Here is a 21,443-nt window from a genome sequence, read left to right on the forward strand (position 1 = left end):
TAAGTATACTAATAGCACACTTGAATAAACTTATTTTTCGTAAGGGATGACCAAAGTCAGTGTATTCTCTTTCTATATTTAACACTAACAAAAGTCTGTCAGATCTGTGGTAGTAAAATACATGTTAAAATAGCCTAACAATATAAATCAAAAGATCTGTGGTAGTAAAATACATGTTAAAATAGCCTAACAATATAAATCAAATGTCTGTGCACATTGTTTGTGAAAACAAGGCTTACAGTGAATCAGTGCCACAATAAATGTCAGCAGCCAAAGCTGATGCCTTTCAACATGAGATGTTGTTTCACAAGCGTGAGATCTGTCAGGCTTCATGTGATTTGACAACTGATTGCAATAAAAATGTTAACGTAAGTGTCCCATTCTAAGTCTTTCAATGGCAACTTTTCTTCCCTCTCAGAATGAGATAAAAAGTCTCATATAGCCAGTGCTGCTTATTTTATTTTCTAAGTTTTGTAACCTCTGAGGTCACACAAGCATAAAGGGTTTTGTCGCTGCAGCTCAACGAAGGGCTTCCTGTTTTTATGACATTCCTGAACGGATTTGTATTAACTGTGAAAAATATTTGTTGTAGCAGCACAGTCAAACTAAACAAGCGTGTCTTGCCAAAGGACACTGGATTTGTGTGTTATATTCTGCATGAGCACCACTTATAACAGTGTTTATGAGAGATTGTTCAAAAACATAACACTCTATGATACAGCCATTGTCTATCAAATCCATATCTATAAAAGATAGCAAGACAAAATGCATTTTTATTTACTTCTTGCTTGCTTGTAATTCCATATCTATAAAAGATAGCAAGACAAAATGCATTTTTATTTACTTCTTGCTTGCTTGTAATTCCACAGGCTTCTCAATTGAAGTTGTTAACCCAGTGGCATTTTTATCTCGAGTTTCTTTCTGCATGTTAAAAACGGTTCATTAATTGAAAATGGACAGCATGTGAGAAGTGTGCATCATTTTTGAATAACTACCGTGGAGAGTTCAGCCAAAAAATATAAATACATCCCATCATGTCTTTATTATCAGCTTCAAAGTAAGGCACGCACATATATTTCCTAGTGCATCTAAACTTCAAGATATTCCCATTTAATCTGTGGCAGCTTGCATGTGTGTTTAAAACATTTAATGCCTTTGGTGGCACTGTTTGTTTTTTTTGTTGTTTGATCTTGTATGTTTTATCACGTGTCATGTATGTATTCACACGTGTAGAGACTCTAGACTTTCTTCTATTCGAGAAAACAAATAGAATACGTTCCTTATTTGGGGAACCAAGGTTACATATGCGTAAGTTTATAAGACACAATTTTGCTTTTCAATCCACTTCAATCAGGACGTCTCTGTTCTGTCACATTGTTTTTCAGACTCTTACGCCATGAGCCTTTTTTGGGCTTTAAGCTTATAGATTTTTATAGAGTTTGTGGGATGAGATGGGATCACAAGCCAGAGCTCTTCCCAAGAGGCTTTCAGCTGTTTTTAAGAACGTCAAACATATTTCAAACCACCTCTGTTGTCCTGCTCCATCTTCAATGTATTTTGCAGTGCATATATATTAAGTTGCTGTGAAGTTATTACCAATATTTGGGTGTTCTTAATACTAAATGTGGTCGTTATTAACTTATTTTGTATTAATATTCAAAAGGTTTTATTAATATTATTAATTAACTTGTGGTGAGAAAGCTTGATTTTAATATAAATGCACACAAATAAGCAGCACTAACGGTGACACTTAATATTTTTAAGTTATTTTAATCACATTTAATAATCAAAGACCTATGTGCATAGTTCATCAGAGCATATGAATACAGTGTTGCCTGAAACAAACTGAATAATGCATCAAAGTCTTGGAAACTTGCTCTTTAAGGTCTTGTGTTCTTCTCGTTTCCGCCTTTTGTAATGTCCACAGAGAACTAAACTGCAAGGGCTTCATTAAGAATTCATTTGAGTTAACAAACAATCTTTTTGTATAATTATGAATATCAAACCATATTAAATATAAGCTTCCAGTACACCAGAGTTCAAAATGCCAAACTACGCAAACTATAAGGTAAAAAAAAAAAATTAACAATTATGTCAACACATCTGGTATAAAAAACCTGAATTTATTTCAATTCATTATTTCTGTCCTACATATGTCTTCATGTAAACCCCTTCACACACTATTAAATCCTCTTTATCTGACCTTTATTTGGATCCTCGTAGATCTTCCTAACGCCAATCACTAACAGCAGATAAAGCCCACAGATGGACCATAAATCTTCATGATCGGCACAAAGTGGCATTATTTCAAAAACAGCTCCATTGGATGCTACTTAAGACATCTGAGAATGATTAACTCCAGAAAAGAATGTTCCAGAACATTAGCCAGCAGGGATAAATGAAAAGGGCTAAGAGTGGATACACGAGTGATCCGTAGAGCGCGTGATCGAGAATGCCCTGCGAGATGACCGAGAGGAAGAGCATCCAGCCCTCGCTGACGCTGACGGGCGCTTCGATGAGCTCCTGGTAGATGAAGACGCAGTAGAGGACGGTGAAGGCAGGACTGAGCAGCACCATGACCAGTGCGCTCAGAGCCCTAACAGAGAGACCAAACACACAGCAAGAGACGTGAGATTAGAGGCTCATCTTAATATGAGACCACAGACACAGTTTCACACGGTGATATCACTGACCACAGACCGTAATCAAATAAACACGTAACGTGAGAATTTATTGACTGTGTGACAGAAACACTGTGTTCATATGAGTCACGTCTCATACAGAATCAATAACACTTTATCCTACAGTAATGGCACTGAAAGGGTTTCTCACAAATCAATAATACTTATCCTGTTAACTGTCATGCCTCTTTTTTAAATTTACGAATACTTTGGAATCAGACCTTTAAAGACGACACCCAGCAGATCATTACTGAAGTGAAAGTGAAAAATGAAAGTGTAAAAAAAAAAAAAAAAATTATAGAAAGAAAGAAAATTTACTGTACTAAACATTTTTTATTTTATTTAAAATAAATATTTTGGAATCTAAAATTGCTGTTAAATCGAAGCCATATGTCTACGCAAGTTATGTTCCGAATTTGAAGTTGATATCACAAAAATTGAGGTTTCTATGAGATATACAAAAAAAATAAAAAAAGATGCATTCTTCTGTCACAATATCACTTCTATCAAAAAACAATCACCTAATGTGGAACCTTGAATGTCAGAACTTTCCAACGATGTGTTTTATCAGCTGCAAGAGATGCATATATTACAGAGGAATGCTTTCAAATTTGATGTTCATTATAATGGCCAGTGGGTCTCTCGGTTTCAGTAAAAAGATTTGCTTATACTGTGATGCAACAAATTGTCTGATATTCACCAACATTGAGTCTGATTATATTCAGAGCATGCTTGACCAAGGATTATTTGTTGAAAGGTGCTCACTTGGGCATGTGCGGCGTCATGCTGGCGGTGATCGGCACCAGCGTAACGGCCAAAATGAACCCCAGAGAGAAGTTAATGAGGGCTGTGCAGCCCAACAGCACCGCTAGATAGAGCAGAGCCGTCAGCTTCAGCACTTTCCAGCCCTGCTCCGTGCCCTCTCCAGACAGCAACCTGCCACAGACACATGATGATAAACATCTGACACCACACAGACTGCGTTCAGATGAGTCTGTGTGTGTACCGCTGTGTGTTGTGCGGCAGAGCTAGGCCTGCGGTGTAGATGGCTACTGCAGTGAGCACCACAGCTTCGGTTTCAGACACCGGGAAGTGCTCCACAGCCATCTCCTGCAGATGAACAGGAAGTAGATACAGCGCCACACCTGTCAGGTGACTGATCACCACCGGGGTCAACACCGTCAACACACCCGGACCGGACGGCTGCAGAGAGACGGAGAAAACTAATGTAAACATGGAACATCTGCAATGAGCTTCCATCACTGAATCAGATTGTTAATTATAGATCTTCATTTGTTTTAATAAAAATAAAGAGAGATTACCCTCATGTTGAGATTAAATGCTTTTTATTGTTATTGCACTGGACTGAAAGTTACCTGCTTTGCTCACACTACCGTTTCAGGATTTTTCTTCAATTTGCACAGGTTTGTATTTCATTTGTAACCGATTTTTGTAAACGTCATAGATCTGAGCTTATGCATCTCAGTTTTGAGTGAAAAAAGCTTTATTTGTGGATACATTTCGGCAACGTTCACTCAAAACCTGATGTGCATGAGTTCAGATCAATGAGGCAGTTACAAACAAAACACAAACCCGTGCTAACCGGAAGAACACAAGTTAACAAAAAGATTGAATCTAAGATTTGGTGAAAATATAATTTGACCGAATCAGGTTAAGGATTTTTGGCACAACACAAGGGTTAAAGAACTTTACTTCCATAATGTGACATCTTACGGTGAAACAGAATGAGAAAAAAAAAATAGGCATGGAAGAATTTTATTCATCAGGAACTGATCGGATCATAAAAAGTGTGCATTTCTTAGCAGAACGGAGCAAGACCTCTGTTTGATTCTGCAGTGTTTCCAGTTCAATCTATCATTTGCTATTAACGCCATAACCTTTATTACATAAACATTAACAGGAATTAATTTACGGTTTTAGCTCTTGGCATCATTTCAGAAGCGCAGCACATCTAATATGAACAAATGATGTAACGCAGACCAAGATACAGATGCTTTCATGCAATTTTACTTCATAACAGATATCCTGAAAGAGAACTTTCACTTGTTCTGCCTTGAAGACGACCTAAGCAAAGCGTGCAACAACTTACCCCACTCTCCCGTTTAAAACAGTTATCAGATACTAACTTCTTTAGGTGTAGATTTAAACAGCACAAGACTCACTTGCTGAGCTTCAGTAACTCCCTCCACTGCTGCCAGAGCAGGTGCTCCCAGGTGAACCCAGAGATCCAGCGCCTGCAGCCAAATTAAGGATTCCAACAAACACATCAGCTTAGTCTGCTAAAAACAGTGTTATATTTTGAAACACTGCATGTCCCAAGGGTTTAGTTCAGAAAAAGTCAATAATTCACTTCAACAATTTATAAACATGCAAATACATGGATCGATCTACAAGCCTTAACCCCTTAACTGCCACCGTCCCACCTGTGGGACGCTTGGCGCTCTTTTTTTTGTTGTCCTTTTTCTCTATAAAATCTTTTAGTAATCATCATAAATTATATATCATTTGAAAGCTTAGAAGCCCAAGATTCATCCTGTGAAAACCATTTTGAAATCGGACATTGTGTTACCATGGAAATGGTACTTTAAAATCTTATGGTGGTCTCCTCCCCCTTAGTGGGCGGAGTCAAGTGTCATATTACAAAATGCATTACAGTCTTTTAGAATCAAAACGTTTTATAATCTTGGCAACAAACATTTCATTGGAAAGGTCTGAGTCTCAGGATTCCATATTTGGTGGTTATTTTGAGATAGAAGTAAAATTGGCAGAGAAATCTAGAGAAAAATTAATTAAACAAAATTCAAAGGAGTTTTGGTGGCTCCCAGTGGCTATTTGTGGTATGACGCCCTAAATAAACTCTCACAGGAACCTCAATTTTTTTCATATCAACTTCAAATTTGGAACATAACTTTAGACACAAGGCTTTAATTTCATACCAATTTTAGAGTAAAACCTGTTATGTAAAATATTTATAATAAATAAAATAAATATAGCGCATTTACAGTACATTTTATTTACACTTTTTACATTTAATTAAAACTTTAATTTTTGAAAAAATTCCATTCTTTAAAAAGAGACCAACCTTAGGTCTATAGTTTGGATAGTGCACTTTAATGCCTATTTTAAAAAATGGGGGGTGACAGTTAAGGGGTTAAGGTAAAAACGCAGCAATATAATGAAGTACAGCTCATACACAGAAGTCACTTTCAAGTGCAACGTTAACTCCGTGTGCTCTCATGCAAAATTCCTATTAAAATGACTGGATTTTTCCCAGAAAAAATTCCCAAACAATAGTAAATGTGACAGCACTTTTTTTCATACAAAGATATACAACACTGCCTTCAGCTCAATATAGATCATTCTGAACGCTTTCTAACAGAGCAAATTCAATTAAATCCACACTGTTTTTTACCTGTATTTGATTTCAATGATTCGTTAATCAATACTACACCTCCAAGAGTTTCTATTTATCTGCATCAGTTCTGTTTATTAGTTCTAGTCTTCCTTGTGCTCATTTAGTCTTTAAAAGAATGGAAAATCTGCCTTGATTGTTTTTAAATTCGATTTTTACTTCATTTTATCTGTGACCCAGTCCTGGAAAGGATACTCGAAGCAGTAAGATGACAACCAGGAGGCCGAACGCAAGCATATAGCAGCCAATGGAGACAAACCGAGAGAGAGAAGGCAAGAGGTAGAAGAAATATGACTGATGGAGACGCTCCAGGAGATTGTTGAGTTTACGGACCATTCCCTCCAGCAACCTGCGGTTAGAGAAGAAGAGCTGAATTCAAAGAAGATCAGGAAGGGTTTGACTGGTTAGCTCTTAAAGTGAAATGGCTGTCTGCTGATCTCTCGTGTCATACAAAACCAACCTGCCGATGGTGGCCGCGTCCGTCTTGTAGTGTCTGAAACTGTTGATGCCTCGAACAGAAGCGGCTTCGATGTGATAGCGGAGGAAGAGGCCGTGATCTCCCCAGGACCGTCCGCAAGCTTGTTTCAGCACCATCAGCATCATGGTCTGCGCCGCGTGCGTGTAGCCCTCAGCCGTGTCCCAGTCATTCCTCTGCAGCTAACACACAAGCATCAACAATGCTGAGATATCACACAAGTGTCACACAAGACAGTTTCAGCAGAGACAGTGTTGCCAGATTGGGCGGTTTTGCTTCTGATTAAGTGGGTCAAATCTGGACCGGTTTGGATCAGTTTGATGGTTTTTAATGTTTACATTTTATAAGCTAATTGGTTGACAAATAAAACCCACAGTGTGAATTTATTGCCATGAATTTTATACATTTCAGTAATTCTGACTGTTACATCAAAGCTAGCTTGTGATGACTTAAAGGGACAGTTCACCCAAAAATTACAATTCTGTCATCATACTCATCCTCAAGAGTTTCTTTCTTCATTTAAACACAAAAGAAGATATTTTGAAGAATGTTTGTTAACAAAACAGTTGACGGTAGCCATTGACTTCCATAGGGTTTTTTTATTTTATTTTTTTAACATCAACTGTTTGGTACCCACATTCTTCAAAATCTCTTATTTTTTAAAGAAGAAAGTCAAAGGTTCGGAACAAGTGGAGGGTCACAGAAAATATTTCAGTGAGAAATGATCGTCTTCAATGCTTAGCAAGCTAAAAATCACTTAAAATGACAATGTCATGTCAGATTGTTTTGTCTACCTTTCCCTGAATGGTGCACAGCACTCCTAACTTCTGACAGAAGGCATAGAAGAGGTTGGCCAGGTCCAGGTTGGGCAGCTGACCGTTAAGTCCTTCTAAAATCAGGTCCAGGCTGGTGATGACATCACTGCTGAGTTCCAATGAGAGGGCGGCTTGAATAGACCCCGCGCGACCCTGCAGCGGCGAGTACTCCATTCCTGAATAAAAGGGAGGAGCCAAAGCATAACCACAGACAGAACCTGCAGTTTATTCTAGAGAAGGGACAGAATGAGTGCAGTTATGAAATTGGGTCATTAGGTAATTTTTCATTTCCTGATTCCCCAATAACACACCTGTGATGTTAGTGTGGTGGTAGGCTTCCAGCCAGGCCTGCGTGCCCATCAGATCATGCTCGTTCACCAAGAATATGATGTCTTTGGCCCAGTACACCTGGTCTTTGGGGAACAAGAGGACAAAAAAACTAAAGCACACAACCACAGCAAACTGAAACAAAACTCCCCAGCAGTGAGATTCAGACTCGAATCTACTGCTGGCTTTGACTTCTCTTCCATCTAGGAATAATCCACTGTGTTTGTTTTGTGAACTAGTTTTCAGAAATATCATCATTATAAAGTCCTATCATCAAAAGTTATCAAAACTATGATAAACTGTATTTTAGCATCATCTAATCCATTCAAAATTTCAGGATACTTTAATGTAAATTACTAATTGCAATTTTTTTTAAAAACAGTATAACTATTCAACCAAAACATTACATTTACAACAATTACAAACATAAAGAGACTCTACGTAACTTTTTGTTCAAGAATATTTGCCAGATTTAATGCAGGAATATTTTTTGGTCAAAAATAGTTAATCACTGTATTCCCAGGATAATTAACAGTTATCGCAAAGGCATAATTTAATTTCATTGTTTTATTTTTTTATTCATTACACTAATGTGAATATTTTAGTCATTTTATTTGTGGCATTACTCACTAAATTACATAAAAACCTTTAAATCGCTTAAATGCTCCAAGTATTCAACAAGCCAAATAACAAGTCCTCAATCTCCAAACTCTGAGATGCAACATTTCAAGGCACTACAGAAAAAAGTTTTATTAATATTTAATTGATACTTTTATGAAGTGTTATTATTAGGCAATACCTCGGACTTCTGTTAAACCTCAGACCAGAACTTTTTTTGTCTAGTTTTTTCTAAAACCGAAAGCTTTAAGAGTATAAGTTCAGATAAATGTACAGTCATCCCGAATGCATCCTATAATACAAGGATTTGGAATTCGGGAAAAATGCATGGAATTTCAAAAGATGAGAAGGAAAAACTGCTGAATTTGAAGTTTAAATGCAAACCACGGTTTTGTAACTTTGTCATGCGTCGCTGATTGAACTAAACGTTGACGGGATGTGCTCATGAAGTGTCTTACTCCTGAAATACTGCGCGAGGGCCAGCAGAAGGCCGACCGCCTGGTTGTTACTGTCTCCAGGACTGCAGGGAGCAGAGATGACCAGAGCCTCTGTCCGAGGAGCGCGAGGAGCTCGCAGGATCCCGTACACATTCGTGCCTCGAACCATCTGCAGGAAACACGAGCCCGAAACACGTTTATATTCAACAGTACGGCATTCTCTCTTCATTCTTGAGAAGTTAAAGCATGAAGGCGACTTCAGTCTTGAATTTTACTAAACGCCTACATATCAGTTTCTTCATAGTACTGTACAGTATTCCAAAAAACAGCTCCGGGTCAATAGTGTTGATATGCACACACTCACATATCTTTCCTTGTTCTCGTCAGGGAAGGGCAGCTTGCGGGAGAAGCTCTGGGTGAACACCTCCAGTCCTCTGGATTGCATCGCTTTAACTAACCACTCCACCGGCATCCCGCTGCAGAAACAAACCAGCATCATTACTGACTAACCCTGCTTTAATCACACAGCAGGCACTCGTAGGCCTGTCTTTTGTGAGCGTCGAACTCCTTGGCGAGGGACAGTGCTCGCTCCCCGGAGGAAACCATAGTGGAGCCCATGGCGTTCTCCGACATGTACGTGCGCAGCGTGAAGGGCTCGAACGCCAGGCCCATGAACCACACGATGCCAGCCAGGTAGCACACAATACTGAGAGAGAAACAGAGAAACAGAGTAAGCAGAGCAAGATGCATGCTGTGATGATCTCAAAGGTGAAACACCTACCATATGGGTGTGTTGAGGCGGGTCAGGAGGCCGGTCAGGACTTTCCTGCGACTCGGGTCAGACAACAGACCCATGATGATGACCTACTGCTCTGCTCCAACAGACCTGATACAACATCAAGATATCTTCATCTTCAGCAGTACTGTATAACGACTTCAACATCAGTGGTGAAGTGTTCAGTAACCTGGCAGCGAGTATTTGTTGGTGTTGTGTTAAGTGGCATGGAGTATTTTTTTTGTTAGGGTTGTGTTTTCTGTTTTTCTGGATAGACACATACCTTTACAAAGCAATGCTTTTAAAAATATATCATCATTCTTTACTAATATAAGGTGTTTGAAAATTTGGGATCAGTAAGATTTGTAATGTCTCTTCTGCTCACCAAGGCTGCATTTATATGATCAGAAATACAGAAGAAGAAAAACTTAATATTGTGAAATATTATTAATAAGTATGATTTGTTTTTTTTTTTTTTTTATTTTATTTAAAAATTTTTTTTTGTGTTGTGTGGATGTGTTTTTTGAGTATTTTTTCTAGTGTTTTGTGTGTCATGTTATTTTGAGATATTTTTCTATTGATGATTTATTATCAGTGTTGAAACTTAAGAATTTCTTTGGAACCTGTGCTACTTTTTTCAGGATTATTTAATGAATACAAGCCAAAAAGAATAGCATTTATTCAAAATATAAATCTTTTGTTAGAATATACACTACCGTTCAAAAGTTTGGGAACTGTATTTTTCTTTCTTTTCTTGCTTTTATTCAGCAAAGATGTGTTTAGTTGATTAAAAAGTGATAATAAAGATTCCTATTTTAAATAAATGCTGTTCTTTTTAACTTTATTCTTCAAAGAGAATAAAAAAAAAAAAAAAAAAATCTTAGCTTCCCAAAAAAAAAAAAAAAAAAAAAAATTAAGCAGCACAACTGTAATAAATCATCATATCAGAATATTTCTGAAGATCATGTGACACTGAAGACTGGAGTAATGATGCTAAAAATACAGCTGCACATCACAGAAATAAATTATATATTAAAGCATATTAAAATAGAAAACATTATTCTAAATTGTAATAATATTTCACACTAATAGTTTTTTTCTGTATTTCTGATCAAATAAATGCTAACAAAAACACCTCAAATCATCTTCCACGGCAAATCAGTAAAATTAAAAATATACATATATTTTAAAATGAGCAGAATTGTAGCATTATTAAGATTAATTACCTGAAGTATCAGTATGATTGATTATCTCTTCATCTCCTGCGACGAAGAAAACACATTTTACAAGCTTAGAACAATCGCAGCATGTGTGATGCCGTTTGGATAAACTAAAGCATATAAACGTTTTTGTTAAAAATAGAGCTTATATAGGTGCAGCAAACCTTAAAATACACTTCCATCTGCAGCTGCACCGCATTCATTCATTCATTCAGAGCTCACGCTGCTGCGTTTCCGTGTTTCGGTCGGAAGTAACGCGTGCGGACCAACTTCCGGTGACCCTAAGTGGGCGGGGCTTTAAAAATAAAATCGGCCGATAAGAGTATGTAAATGACAAAAATCTATTCTTTACTCAATATGGACAATTTGTATTTTATTTTCATACAATTTAGCCACACATGTATTAATTTGCTTTTAGTAAATTTATTTGTTTATACGTTTACATATTTAGTTTCACATTTATTTCTATAGATAAATTATTTAAATTAATTATATCTTGGAATATATCTAAAAATAGTGCGGCAGCAGCAGAGAATGACATAAAACTGTACATATAGCTCATAACGTAAACCCTTTTATCATTTAAGGAGTAAAGTGGTCAGACTCACTGCTGTATTCACATCCGTTTATTCCATTCAAGTTGTGTTTTCATTATTAAACAAACATGTAACCAATCCACCAACTTCCAATGTGCATTGTGTAGACAGCACGCAAAACTAAAGTCACTCTCAATTCCTTCAAAAATAGCTTCAGTTTTGCAATTTAACAGTTGAAATGAAAAAGTGCCACACCCTCACATCATTAAAACCACTAAGCTGGCATCTATTTGAGAATCAAGTCTGATTTGATGATCTCTGAAGACTAAAGGCCAGCGCTAGACAGCTAGTTTTCAAACACTGCTTCCTGAAGAAATGAGGATGTCCTTGGTCAAGAATACAATCTAAGTCACTGTGGAGAGAGAAAAAAATACATTATAAATCAGTATGTATTGCTGGTTCCAGTAATGATTCTGTAAGCATCAGATGACGTGCTGAGACGTACCACGGACTCACAGAGAGTCGGCGTAAAGTGCTGGAGGTGGCAGAAGATCAACGTCTGCAAACTGGAAGCTTTCTGCCTCGCTGTCACGAACACAGAGCTCATTAAAGACCAGACACGATCACACAAGCCAGGCTTATCGGTGTAAAACTTGATTATTTAGTGGCTATTATTAAATAAGACAGAATGGAGGTTCTACGCTGGGCAATTTTAAAGCAGCAGCGTATGAGAATTGTATGAATGTTAGTGTACAAGCTAAAAATATATAGTGCTGTCAATCAATTCTAGCTTAAGTTAGATTTGTTTTGTTTTTTATAAAACTGCAAGATCTCACGATTAATCAAATCACAATGAATCACATGTAACAGACAGTGAATAAACATGACTTCAGAAAGCTAAATATGTCATTTCCATTCGGAGTAGGGGAATATACTGACATGAAAGATAATAATGAAAGAATATAAGAAATAATAGAACTGGATGTAGATAAGAAACTAGAAATTAACTTTTAGAAATTGTGGAGATGTAGTATTTAAAATGCAAAAATCCAATAGCATTCGCGGTTTCAGGGTTTTCTGTGTTTTTTAAAAAAACAGGTTTAATTAGGGAAGAGTGGAAGAGACAAGAGCTCAGAAGATACCACAAAAATACATGATTATCATTACCAGTAAGCAATCAATGGGAGAGCATTTTTATCATCAGTGCTGCTGGAAAAGGTGCAAATGTTCAATGAAAGAAGTGAAGAACAATGCACATGAAAATATCTTGGTTGCTACTGAATATTTCTTTGAATTGTCTTTAAATATTCTTGTGTACAGATAGGACTCAAACACATGCTTATGCAGCTGTGGTTATTATTTGTAGCGTCAAACTACTCACTGTGTCTGGATGTCTTCAATACTCCAGTCGCTGAAAGGATGATGAGCAGAAGAGTTGCTATCAACTGAGCAGAGATGGGAAACGTGACGAACAACCATGAAACACGAAGGAAATACTCAACACTGAGAGAGTAGAAACACATACTTACACATCTCAGCCATAGAGGTAGCTTTGATCTGACTCCTAGAACGAGAGAAATACAAGTCTAGAGATCTGCGTAAAATTCAGATGAATACGGTTCAAAACCATTTTATGAAGCAAAGTTCAGGCTCACAGATTTTCAGCTGATAGTGACAACGTGTCATCTTCATACACCCATTCTTCACTGTCATCGGAGACTGGATGAACACATAGAAAAGAAACGAGCTAAATATACACCGCATGCACATTTTTTGATAATGTATTGACATTTGCAGTGGCAGCCCAAAATACTGGCGCCAATGCACTTTTCTCAAATCTACAGTTTCATCCAGAAAGTGAAATTAAAACATGGTCTGGTATCTACATATTTATGTATTTGATGCATAAAAAAAGTGAAAAGTACTAATACTAAAAAAAAAAAATTATGATATGGTCTTGTTTTTTTTTTAATATAATGTGGGGAGTATAATATTTAAGTTAAGATAAAATATTCAATTCATTTGTTGAGTTCGATAAAGTGCAGGGGTGCCAATACTTTTGAGCGTGACTTCATAAAGAAAAAATAAAGGAGGAAACTTACAGCTGCTTGTAAACACAGGATTCTGATGAGAGGACCTGCAAATATAACACATTTAAAAATTGCCATTGTTGCAGTTAACAGAATAATTTCAATTTTATCTTGAGATGCAACAAGTAACACTTCAGTTTTGGGGAGCAACATTGTAAGAACACTGAATTCCTTGTAGTCACTATAGTGATTATCCATAATCGAGTTAAGAATTAAAAACTATACACATTTATGACGTGCATATGCTAGGGTTAGGTGTCCTGTCACTAGCCAAAAAGTTGTTATATTACTGATATTAACCCAAGCAGCCAATCCATGGTCTACTGGTTAGTTAATGCACATAATGCATGGTTTTCTAGGTATGAATATGTTGTCCATTGTACCGTAGGCTCGTCTTGTTCTTTACCTGCTGCTGACACTAAGCTCATCTCCATTGGTTTGGCTTCGGCAGGAAGCCTGTGATACCTTTTTTCCGAGCTCAAGCATCTCCTTAATGTTCAACTCCACATTCATCACGGATATGTATCCATCTATAACAGGAAAACAGAATGAAGACATTTGACTGCCTACTAGGGGTGTGAATGGTTTCACGATTCGATATCACGATGCATCAAGATTATATCAATTTTTTTGTGCATTTTTAAATAAAACTGTATAAGCAGGCTATTTTTTTAAATGATTACAAATTAATAAATCAAATAAATATAGCTTCAAAACATACAAGCAAATATAAAGGGGGAAAAAGACAATTACAAGTGATTTCAGCATCAGAAAGTTTACAGACAATTACAGTTATGGTTTTTCTTTATTGCGGTTTGATTATTACTGATGAGATCATAGACAGTGGCAGCTGTAATAGGCTGCATTCACACTAATGCAGATATATTTCTACATCTCAGACGCTTTGTCCGGTTCTGAAAACATAACATCAATTTCGTATCATGAAAGTATTCAGAGATGCATTTAACCGCGGCAGTGATCAAGCTCCAGGACAAACAAACACAAAGCAAACGTGAAAGTCCATCAAATCTAATACAGGTGCATCTCAAAAAATTAGAATATCATGGAAAAGTTCTTTATTTTTTGTAATTTAATTTAAAAAAGCAAACTTTCTTATATTCTAGATTCATTGCACACAAACTGAAATATTTCAAGAGTGTTTTGTTTTAGGTCTGATGGTTATGACTTACAGCTTAGGAAAATTAAAAGTTCAGTATCTCAAAAAATTAGAATATTCCATTTTGAGCTTGATTAGTTTGATTAATTTTGAGTATAAATACTGGTTACCTCTTGGGCTAGTTTAGAACATTCAACAGTTCTCCAGAAGATAATCCTCGACTCCCTCCACAAGGAGGGTAAGCCACAGAATGTCATTGCTAAAAGGGCTGGCTGTTTACAGAGTGCTGTATCCAAATATATTCATAGAAAGTTGACTGGAAGGAAAAAGTGTCGTAGGAAAAGGTGCAGAAGCAACAACGAGGACCTCAGCCTTGTGAAGATTGTCAGGAAAAGCTGATTCAAGAACTTGGGAGAGCTTCACAAGGAGTGGACTGAAGCCAGAGACAGCGCATCAAGAGTCACCACATTCAGATGTCTTCAGGAAAAGAGCTACAGGTTTCACATTCCAAGAACCAAGCCACTCCTGAACCAGAAAAAAACGTCAGAAGCATCTCACCTGGGGTCAGGAGAAAAATAACTGGACTGTTGCTCAGTGCTCCACAGTCCTCTTTTCAGATGAAAGTAAATTTTGCATTTCATTTGGAAATCAAGGTCTGGAGGAAGTCTGGAGAGGCACAGAATCCAAAGTCCAGTGTGAAGTTTCTGAAGTCAGAGATGATTCGGGTGCCGTGACGTCTGCTGGTGTTGGTTCTTTGTATTTTATCAAGTCCAAAGTCAGTGACCTCTGCTGGTGTTGGATTTTAGGCACTTTATGCTTCCATCTGCTGACAAGCTTTATGGAGATGCTGATTTGATTTTGCAGCAGGACTTTAGCACCTGCCCACAGTGCCACAACCACTTCCAAGTGGTTTGCTGGCCATGATATTACTGTGCTTGACTGGCCAGCCAACTCACCTGACCTGAACCTCACAGAGAATCTATGGGGTACTGTGAAGAGGAAGATAATAACTCCTTCAATAACACCTCAGCAGTGCCACAGGCTGATCACCTCCATGCCACGCCGCACTGAAGCAGTAATTCCTGCAAAAGGAGCCCCAAACAAGTATTGAGTGCATAATTAAACCTGCTTCGGAGATCTTGAACATTTCTGTTTTGTAAATCTTTTTTTGATTGATCTTTGAGAAAATATTCTAATTTTTTGAGATACTGAATTTTTAATTTTCCTAAGCTGCAAGTCGTAACCATCAGAATTAAAACAAAATACTCCTGAAATATTTCAGTTTGTGTGTAAAATTTGCTAATTTTAAATTAAATTACAAAATTAAATTACTTTTCAAAAAAAATTTTTTTTTGCATGTTTTTGTATTGCATTTTTTTATATGCACCTGTATGTATTTCTTTAGAAAAACACTGAAATAACGCCATTTTTTTCCCCACACCTCTACTGTACATCAGTGAGACGAGTGAAGCTGTATCAGCAACAAGAGTGACTTTAAATGAACCCATGTCAGAGATTTTCTAGGGTGAGCTCAGATAAGCTTAGTTGTTTCTGAACCTAATTCATCCTAAAGAGAGATCTTCAGGAACGTCTCACATTTGTTGTTGGCGTCTCTGGCTAGCCATTTGCCCTTGGGGCAGCTGACCGTTTGGATGATGCTGATGAGATCTCCACGTCTGACGGGCAGGTCGTACTTCCGGAGTTTGCTGTCCGCCAGCACTCTGGCGTGATACATGGGCTCTTCCAGGCCAGTGATCTATCGAGAAACACATCAGGATCTACATTCACTGAAACGCACATCACTGCATTAGATGTGTGTGCTTGTGTCTAATGTGCTGACATTCACAGCGTGCATTAACTCTGACTTTAACGTATGCATTTGAATTCACTTGAAATCTCTTGTGCATTTCATTTCTCTTTTTATCCTTCTCTTTCTGTTCTTTCTTCTCCTTCTCCAGGCGCTGCTTCTCTTTCTTCTTCTGCTCTTTATCCTCATGATGATCAGGGCTCAGCTTCTTTCTGAAAGAATCACGTGTTTTTAGCAGGACATCCCATTTACAAAATTGCTCAAATACATATTTTCTTTTACATCTGGAACCAGCTGGAAATTATTGGCTATAAATCCAAAAACACTTTTGCTGGAAAACAATGGCAGTCAAGGCAAGACATTGCTGAGTTCACTTAACAAAAAACAAAAATCATAATACCTATCATGTTGGCCATTTTGATCTTCAGCTGCATTAGACCTTCAAAAATGAAAAAAGTTAATAAAGTACATTCAATATTTTTTAAACTGTGGACTGCACCTGAATACAAGTTCATCCTCCGTTTATAGACGAGATTAGAGTGAAATAAATGCTGACAAACCACTGAGTGACATGCCGTATATTCCTCCATGTTTCTTCTTTCTGTCAAAAAAAAAAAAAAAAAAAGAGATCAACAGAACTAATATCCATTAAGTGTTAAGATCATTAGCATCGACTAACACACATTAAGAACAAAAAAACTTTGTCCATGATCAGAAATACATTCCTACTTTTCTGAACAAGTTATTGTATAAGTCTATTAAAATCAAAATTGTCTTACATAACATACCAAACATAAAATTGATCTGTAAATGATATTATAGATTAAACATTGTAAACTAAACTATATCTATAACTTAATACCAATTATTAGAAATAATCACTCACCACATGGCCGTTATCGGCATATGGATCTGAAAGGGAAAACACATAGATCACATTTTCACTAAACCATACGTTTTCTGTAAATTAAACAGTCCTGCTAGCATAATACTCACTTTTAGGAGCTCCTTTACACTTATAAGAGCTTTGAGCAAAAGAAAACCTGGGGACTGTTTCCACATCCTCATAAACATTATCAAAGGCTTCACGGAAACGCTTTTGTTGAGAAGAACTGAGGAAAAAAAGAACATTTGTGACCCTGCAGCACAAAAGCAGTCTTAAGTCTCTGGGGTATATTTGTAGCAATATCCAAAAATACATTGTATGGGTCAAAATTATTGATTTTTCTTTTATGCCAAAAATCATTAGGATATTAAGTAAAGATCATGTTCCATGAAGATATTTTGTAAATTTCCTACTGTAAATATATCAAAACTTAATTTTTGATTAGTAATATGTATTGCTAAGAACTTCATTTGAACAACTTTAAAGAGATGATTTTCTCAATATTTAGATTTTTTTGCACCCTCAGATTCCAGATTTTCAAATAGTTGTATCACAGACAAATATCGTCCTCCTAACAAACCATACATCAATGAAAGATTATTTATTCAGCTTTCAGATGCTGTATAAATCCCAATTTTGAAAAATTGACAGGTTTTAGACTGGTTTTGTGCTCCAGGGTCACATATCTGATCCGTCTTGATTGCAGTATAATGACCATTACAGAGAATACAACCTTTAAAGTCATACAATTCATAAAAACTATTTCAGGAACATCCCACATAACCAGACAAACGTATGTTTTTACATTGGTTCTGAGGGAAGTTGTTGTTCAGCGCTCAGGTTGAAGGAGGCGTGCGATCCATTCGTCCTCAGGTCAGAGGTCACTGCTTCTGAAGCAGACGCCGAGATTAAGGCATCCTCTAAAGACTGACACAGAGCGTCTTCTGACTGCGTGCTCTTCGGACCAAAATTACTCAGACAATGCTGGACCAAAACAGCCTGTGGATGCAGGCCATCGTCTTCATCTGGCAGCGGAGGAGGTGGAGGCAACGAATCAAACTCTGGAAACTCAGTGGCCTCTAAATCAAGGGCCGCTAGATTTATGGCATTACTGTCTATGGCTTCTGGTGCAGAAATGTCAAAATCTGGAAATTCGGGGGGAGGTACGCTTGCGTCATCAAGTGATGCATTAGCAGAGGCTACAATCTCAGGCTCGGGTGCAGATCCTGGAAAGAAAAAAAAAAAAAGTAAATAATTCTGAATGGACCAGCTGTGCTCCAAACTGTTAACAGAGATCACATTCTTCAGTGTATTAATGCCGCGAGCTGATATTTTGTCAACTGTTAACATCCTACAGTGAGCCTAACTGATTTTTTTTAGTAGGGGTGCGAATGCTGGTCCAAAATTTGGAAAGATTTCTCTTACACTCACCGAGGCTGCATTTATTGAATCAAATATACTGTAAAACATTATTAAACATTATTACACCTTGAAAGAACTTTCTCAAAACATGTTTCAAAATGCAATTTATTTCTGTGATGGCATACAGTAGCTGAATTTTCTAAGGATTTCTGAAGGATAATGTTGATATTAACACTCACTTATTAATAATGTTTCTCACTATTAATGTTGGAAACCGTTTTTGCTGCTTAGAATTTTTGTGGAAACCATGATTTTTGGATTAATTGAAAGTTGAAAAGAACAGCATTTATTAAAAAAAGAAATCTTTAAAACTTTATAAATGTTTTACTGTCACTTCTGATCAACTTAATGCAAATTTGCTGAATAAAAGTCTTAATTTCTTCCTTTAATTTTTATTTTTTTTTAAATATTACTTGCTCTCAATCTTTGAAAGACAGCATATCATACATTTTTCAACAAAAGATGTGTTTAACATTCTGATGATGATTTCTGAAGGATCATGTGACACTGAAGACTGGATTAATGGCCGCTTTGCAATTACAGAAATACATTTAATTTATTATAAAGATGTATGCGAACAGAAAATTCTAATGCTATTTCACAATATTACTGTATCGTTCATCAAATGAATGCAGCCTTGCTGAGAAAGGTTTTTAACCACTTTTTCAATCATTTCAGGGTTGTTACTGCAGAGAATTAATCTCAAAAACACAGTATCCAGTCTAGTACTGAGCTTAATTGATATATGAGCAAAAATCAAGGAACAATACATCAAAAAAAGAAGAGAAGGAGGTGAATGAACTTCTACAAACCAACAGTAAGTGCTTCGCTTGGGTCACTGATGTGAAATCCAGTCTTATATTTGCTCAGGTCCACATGTGGGGGTCTTGGAGGCTTTGAGGGCGAAGGGCCTAGGGATGCCAGATCAGGAAGAGGTCTGCATGCTCTACCGAGCGCCATTACAGTGATGGCAGCTAAGGCACAAAAACAGGTGTAAGAAATAAAGACAAATTCATCAGGTCTTACATTAAAGTAACTTTACTTTATTAATCATGCATGAAATTGCAAAGCTTCATATGCATCCATGCAAAAGATTTGCAACTTACTCTTTGATGTTCCATTAATCTTCAATGGAGAAGTCTCCTGGTGACAACTTTCAGGACCTTCTGCATGCTGCGCTGCTGCTTTACTAAAGTAGAAGCCCTTTGGTCTGCTGCACACCAGCAGGTTCCTGTGGCAGAGCTTCCTCTTGGCTTTCTCTAGTGTGCTCACGACATGCTGGTCAAAGAAATGAGTAACACTTCCAGAAGATGAATCTGTCAGTGAATCATTAGGTGAAGCTGAACGATCTAGCGATCCAGGATTAGACACCACAGTCTCCTGGACCTCCACAGCGTCTGAACTTGCACTCTTTAGGGTGGACTCGTCCATCTGAGCATTAGAAGCACCATTGTTTTTCAAAAGCCCCAGACCATTTTTACCAATTTCTCTGCCACACACCGAAGCTCTGGCTGAGCTGAAAGGTGTAGGAATTGGATTCATGATGCATTTAAGAGGCGGGGTGATTCCTTTTGAAGAGTCATGCTTTGGCTCGCTTGAAAACGGCATCACGAGAGGCAAATGCCACATTTTAAGTGACTGCCTGCTGAGTGCTTCTCCAGATGTTGTGCTTGGGAAAGACACGGGGCGTTTTCCTGAAGCTGTTTTCAGGTCTTCTCTCAAAATGACCCGGGGCTGACCCGCGGTTTTGGTTTCCACAGCTGAAGAAACACTCGTGGTTATCAGACCAGAGCGGCCTACAGCAGAGGTCAGGAGGCGCTTGGGTTTCTCAGGAACCGCAGGTCTGTGCCTCACCTGGATCTCTTCCTGAAACTTTGCCCTTAAGGATTTGAAATCGGTGCAGGCTTCCTACAGCCAACATATAAAGAGAACAGATTGACAAATATACATTTAAGCTCATACCAATACAACTCAAGGGACAGTGCAGTATTGTTGAAAATCATGTGTTTAAATATAAAATAAAGTACAACAACATGAAACAAAACACACGCATAAAACGCATTTTATTAGTAGGGGTTTGTTGTTCATCCCAAACAATTTATTTACCTCTTCCATGTTGGTTTAAATTCTCCTTGGCCAAACGCGAATTGCATAAATGTTACATAATATCTTCAAAAAACCTCGCAGAACGCGTCTAGACGGCGAAACATTGTTCTTTGATTGATTAAACCGGCTACGAATTAACCAATCCTCCTCTTCTGAAGGCTTGGCTAATGAATATTAATTACGTTGCGTGTGCGTCGACTGGTGTCCTGTCTGATTGGATGAAATAGAGACGTTAAAGAGCGGGCGCCAGCAGTGGACAAATAAAATAATCTACATGATTATATAATATATATATCTCGAGGATTATTTCATTTGAGCGCTACTGGCGCCCGCTCTTGGTTTTAACGTCTTTATGCTTTATGTTGTCCAATCAGGACTACCTGGCGACTCAACGTAATTAATATTCATGAGCCAAGCCTTCAACAGAGCAGGGTTTTATTTAGCTTGAAAACAGTCACAGAACCACTTAGGATATTATAATCAGAAAAGGATTTCAGGTTGTATTTATTATAAATGAAACATCTCAGTTAAACATGTCATGTTGCATATAAGAAAATTAATTTATTAAAATAGTTATTTGCATTGATTTTAACCCTATGTGGAATTGCACATAAAATCATGTAGTGCTCATGATTGAAGGTAATGTATGTATTAACTTTAAGGGAACTTTCTCTCAGGCTATCATCCGCCAAAAAGTA

General features: G+C 37.3%; 2 protein-coding genes across 4 annotated transcripts; both read right to left on the bottom strand.

Annotated features, from left to right (window-relative positions):
• Window positions 1-1,754: 1,754 nt before the first annotated feature.
• LOC109054726 (glycosylphosphatidylinositol anchor attachment 1 protein-like) lies at window positions 1,755-10,882 on the bottom strand. 3 transcript variants are annotated; one of them, XM_042769335.1, is made up of 13 exons: window positions 10,788-10,853; window positions 9,568-9,751; window positions 9,322-9,492; window positions 9,151-9,262; window positions 8,808-8,955; window positions 7,716-7,817; window positions 7,384-7,580; window positions 6,575-6,771; window positions 6,310-6,463; window positions 4,865-4,936; window positions 3,688-3,884; window positions 3,447-3,617; window positions 1,755-2,596 (listed from the first exon to the last, which is right to left on the bottom strand). In XM_042769335.1, the coding sequence occupies exons 2-13, from the start codon at window positions 9,639-9,641 to the stop codon at window positions 2,353-2,355; spliced, it is 1,839 nt and encodes a 612-aa protein (XP_042625269.1). In that variant the 5' UTR covers window positions 9,642-9,751; window positions 10,788-10,853; the 3' UTR covers window positions 1,755-2,352. The 3 variants fall into 3 exon arrangements, with proteins under 3 accessions (XP_042625269.1, XP_042625260.1, XP_042625252.1); XM_042769326.1 differs by having other exon boundaries at window positions 9,151-9,266; window positions 9,328-9,492; window positions 10,788-10,849; XM_042769318.1 differs by having other exon boundaries at window positions 9,151-9,492; window positions 9,568-9,672; window positions 10,788-10,882.
• Window positions 10,883-11,396: 514 nt separating this feature from the next.
• Window positions 11,397-20,905, bottom strand: LOC109100036. Its single transcript, XM_042769346.1, has 17 exons — window positions 20,746-20,905; window positions 19,746-20,547; window positions 19,452-19,613; window positions 18,023-18,443; window positions 17,328-17,443; window positions 17,218-17,243; window positions 16,892-16,932; window positions 16,732-16,770; window positions 16,414-16,543; window positions 16,121-16,280; window positions 13,814-13,937; window positions 13,420-13,454; window positions 12,973-13,036; window positions 12,847-12,881; window positions 12,699-12,762; window positions 11,823-11,902; window positions 11,397-11,729 (listed from the first exon to the last, which is right to left on the bottom strand). The coding sequence occupies exons 1-16, from the start codon at window positions 20,752-20,754 to the stop codon at window positions 11,830-11,832; spliced, it is 2,301 nt and encodes a 766-aa protein (XP_042625280.1). The 5' UTR covers window positions 20,755-20,905; the 3' UTR covers window positions 11,397-11,729; window positions 11,823-11,829.
• Window positions 20,906-21,443: the final 538 nt, after the last annotated feature.

This window comes from Cyprinus carpio, chromosome A2 (genome assembly GCF_018340385.1).
Source record: "Cyprinus carpio isolate SPL01 chromosome A2, ASM1834038v1, whole genome shotgun sequence".
NCBI lineage: Eukaryota > Metazoa > Chordata > Actinopteri > Cypriniformes > Cyprinidae > Cyprinus > Cyprinus carpio.

Coding starts and splice junctions, on each gene's coding strand:
- LOC109054726 (XM_042769335.1), bottom strand. CDS start 9,641: ATGGGTCTGTTGTCTGACCCGAGTCGCAGGAAAGTCCTGACCGGCCTC. Junction 6,464..6,574: donor GACGCGGCCACCATCGGCAG/GTTGGTTTTGTA, acceptor CTCTAACCGCAG/GTTGCTGGAGGGAATGGTCC. Junction 2,597..3,446: donor ATGACGCCGCACATGCCCAA/GTGAGCACCTTT, acceptor TCTCTCTGTTAG/GGCTCTGAGCGCACTGGTCA.
- LOC109100036 (XM_042769346.1), bottom strand. Junction 16,933..17,217: donor ATGCCGATAACGGCCATGTG/GTGAGTGATTAT, acceptor TTTTTTTGACAG/AAAGAAGAAACATGGAGGAA. Junction 13,455..13,813: donor GAGCTTAGTGTCAGCAGCAG/GTAAAGAACAAG, acceptor TTATATTTGCAG/GTCCTCTCATCAGAATCCTG.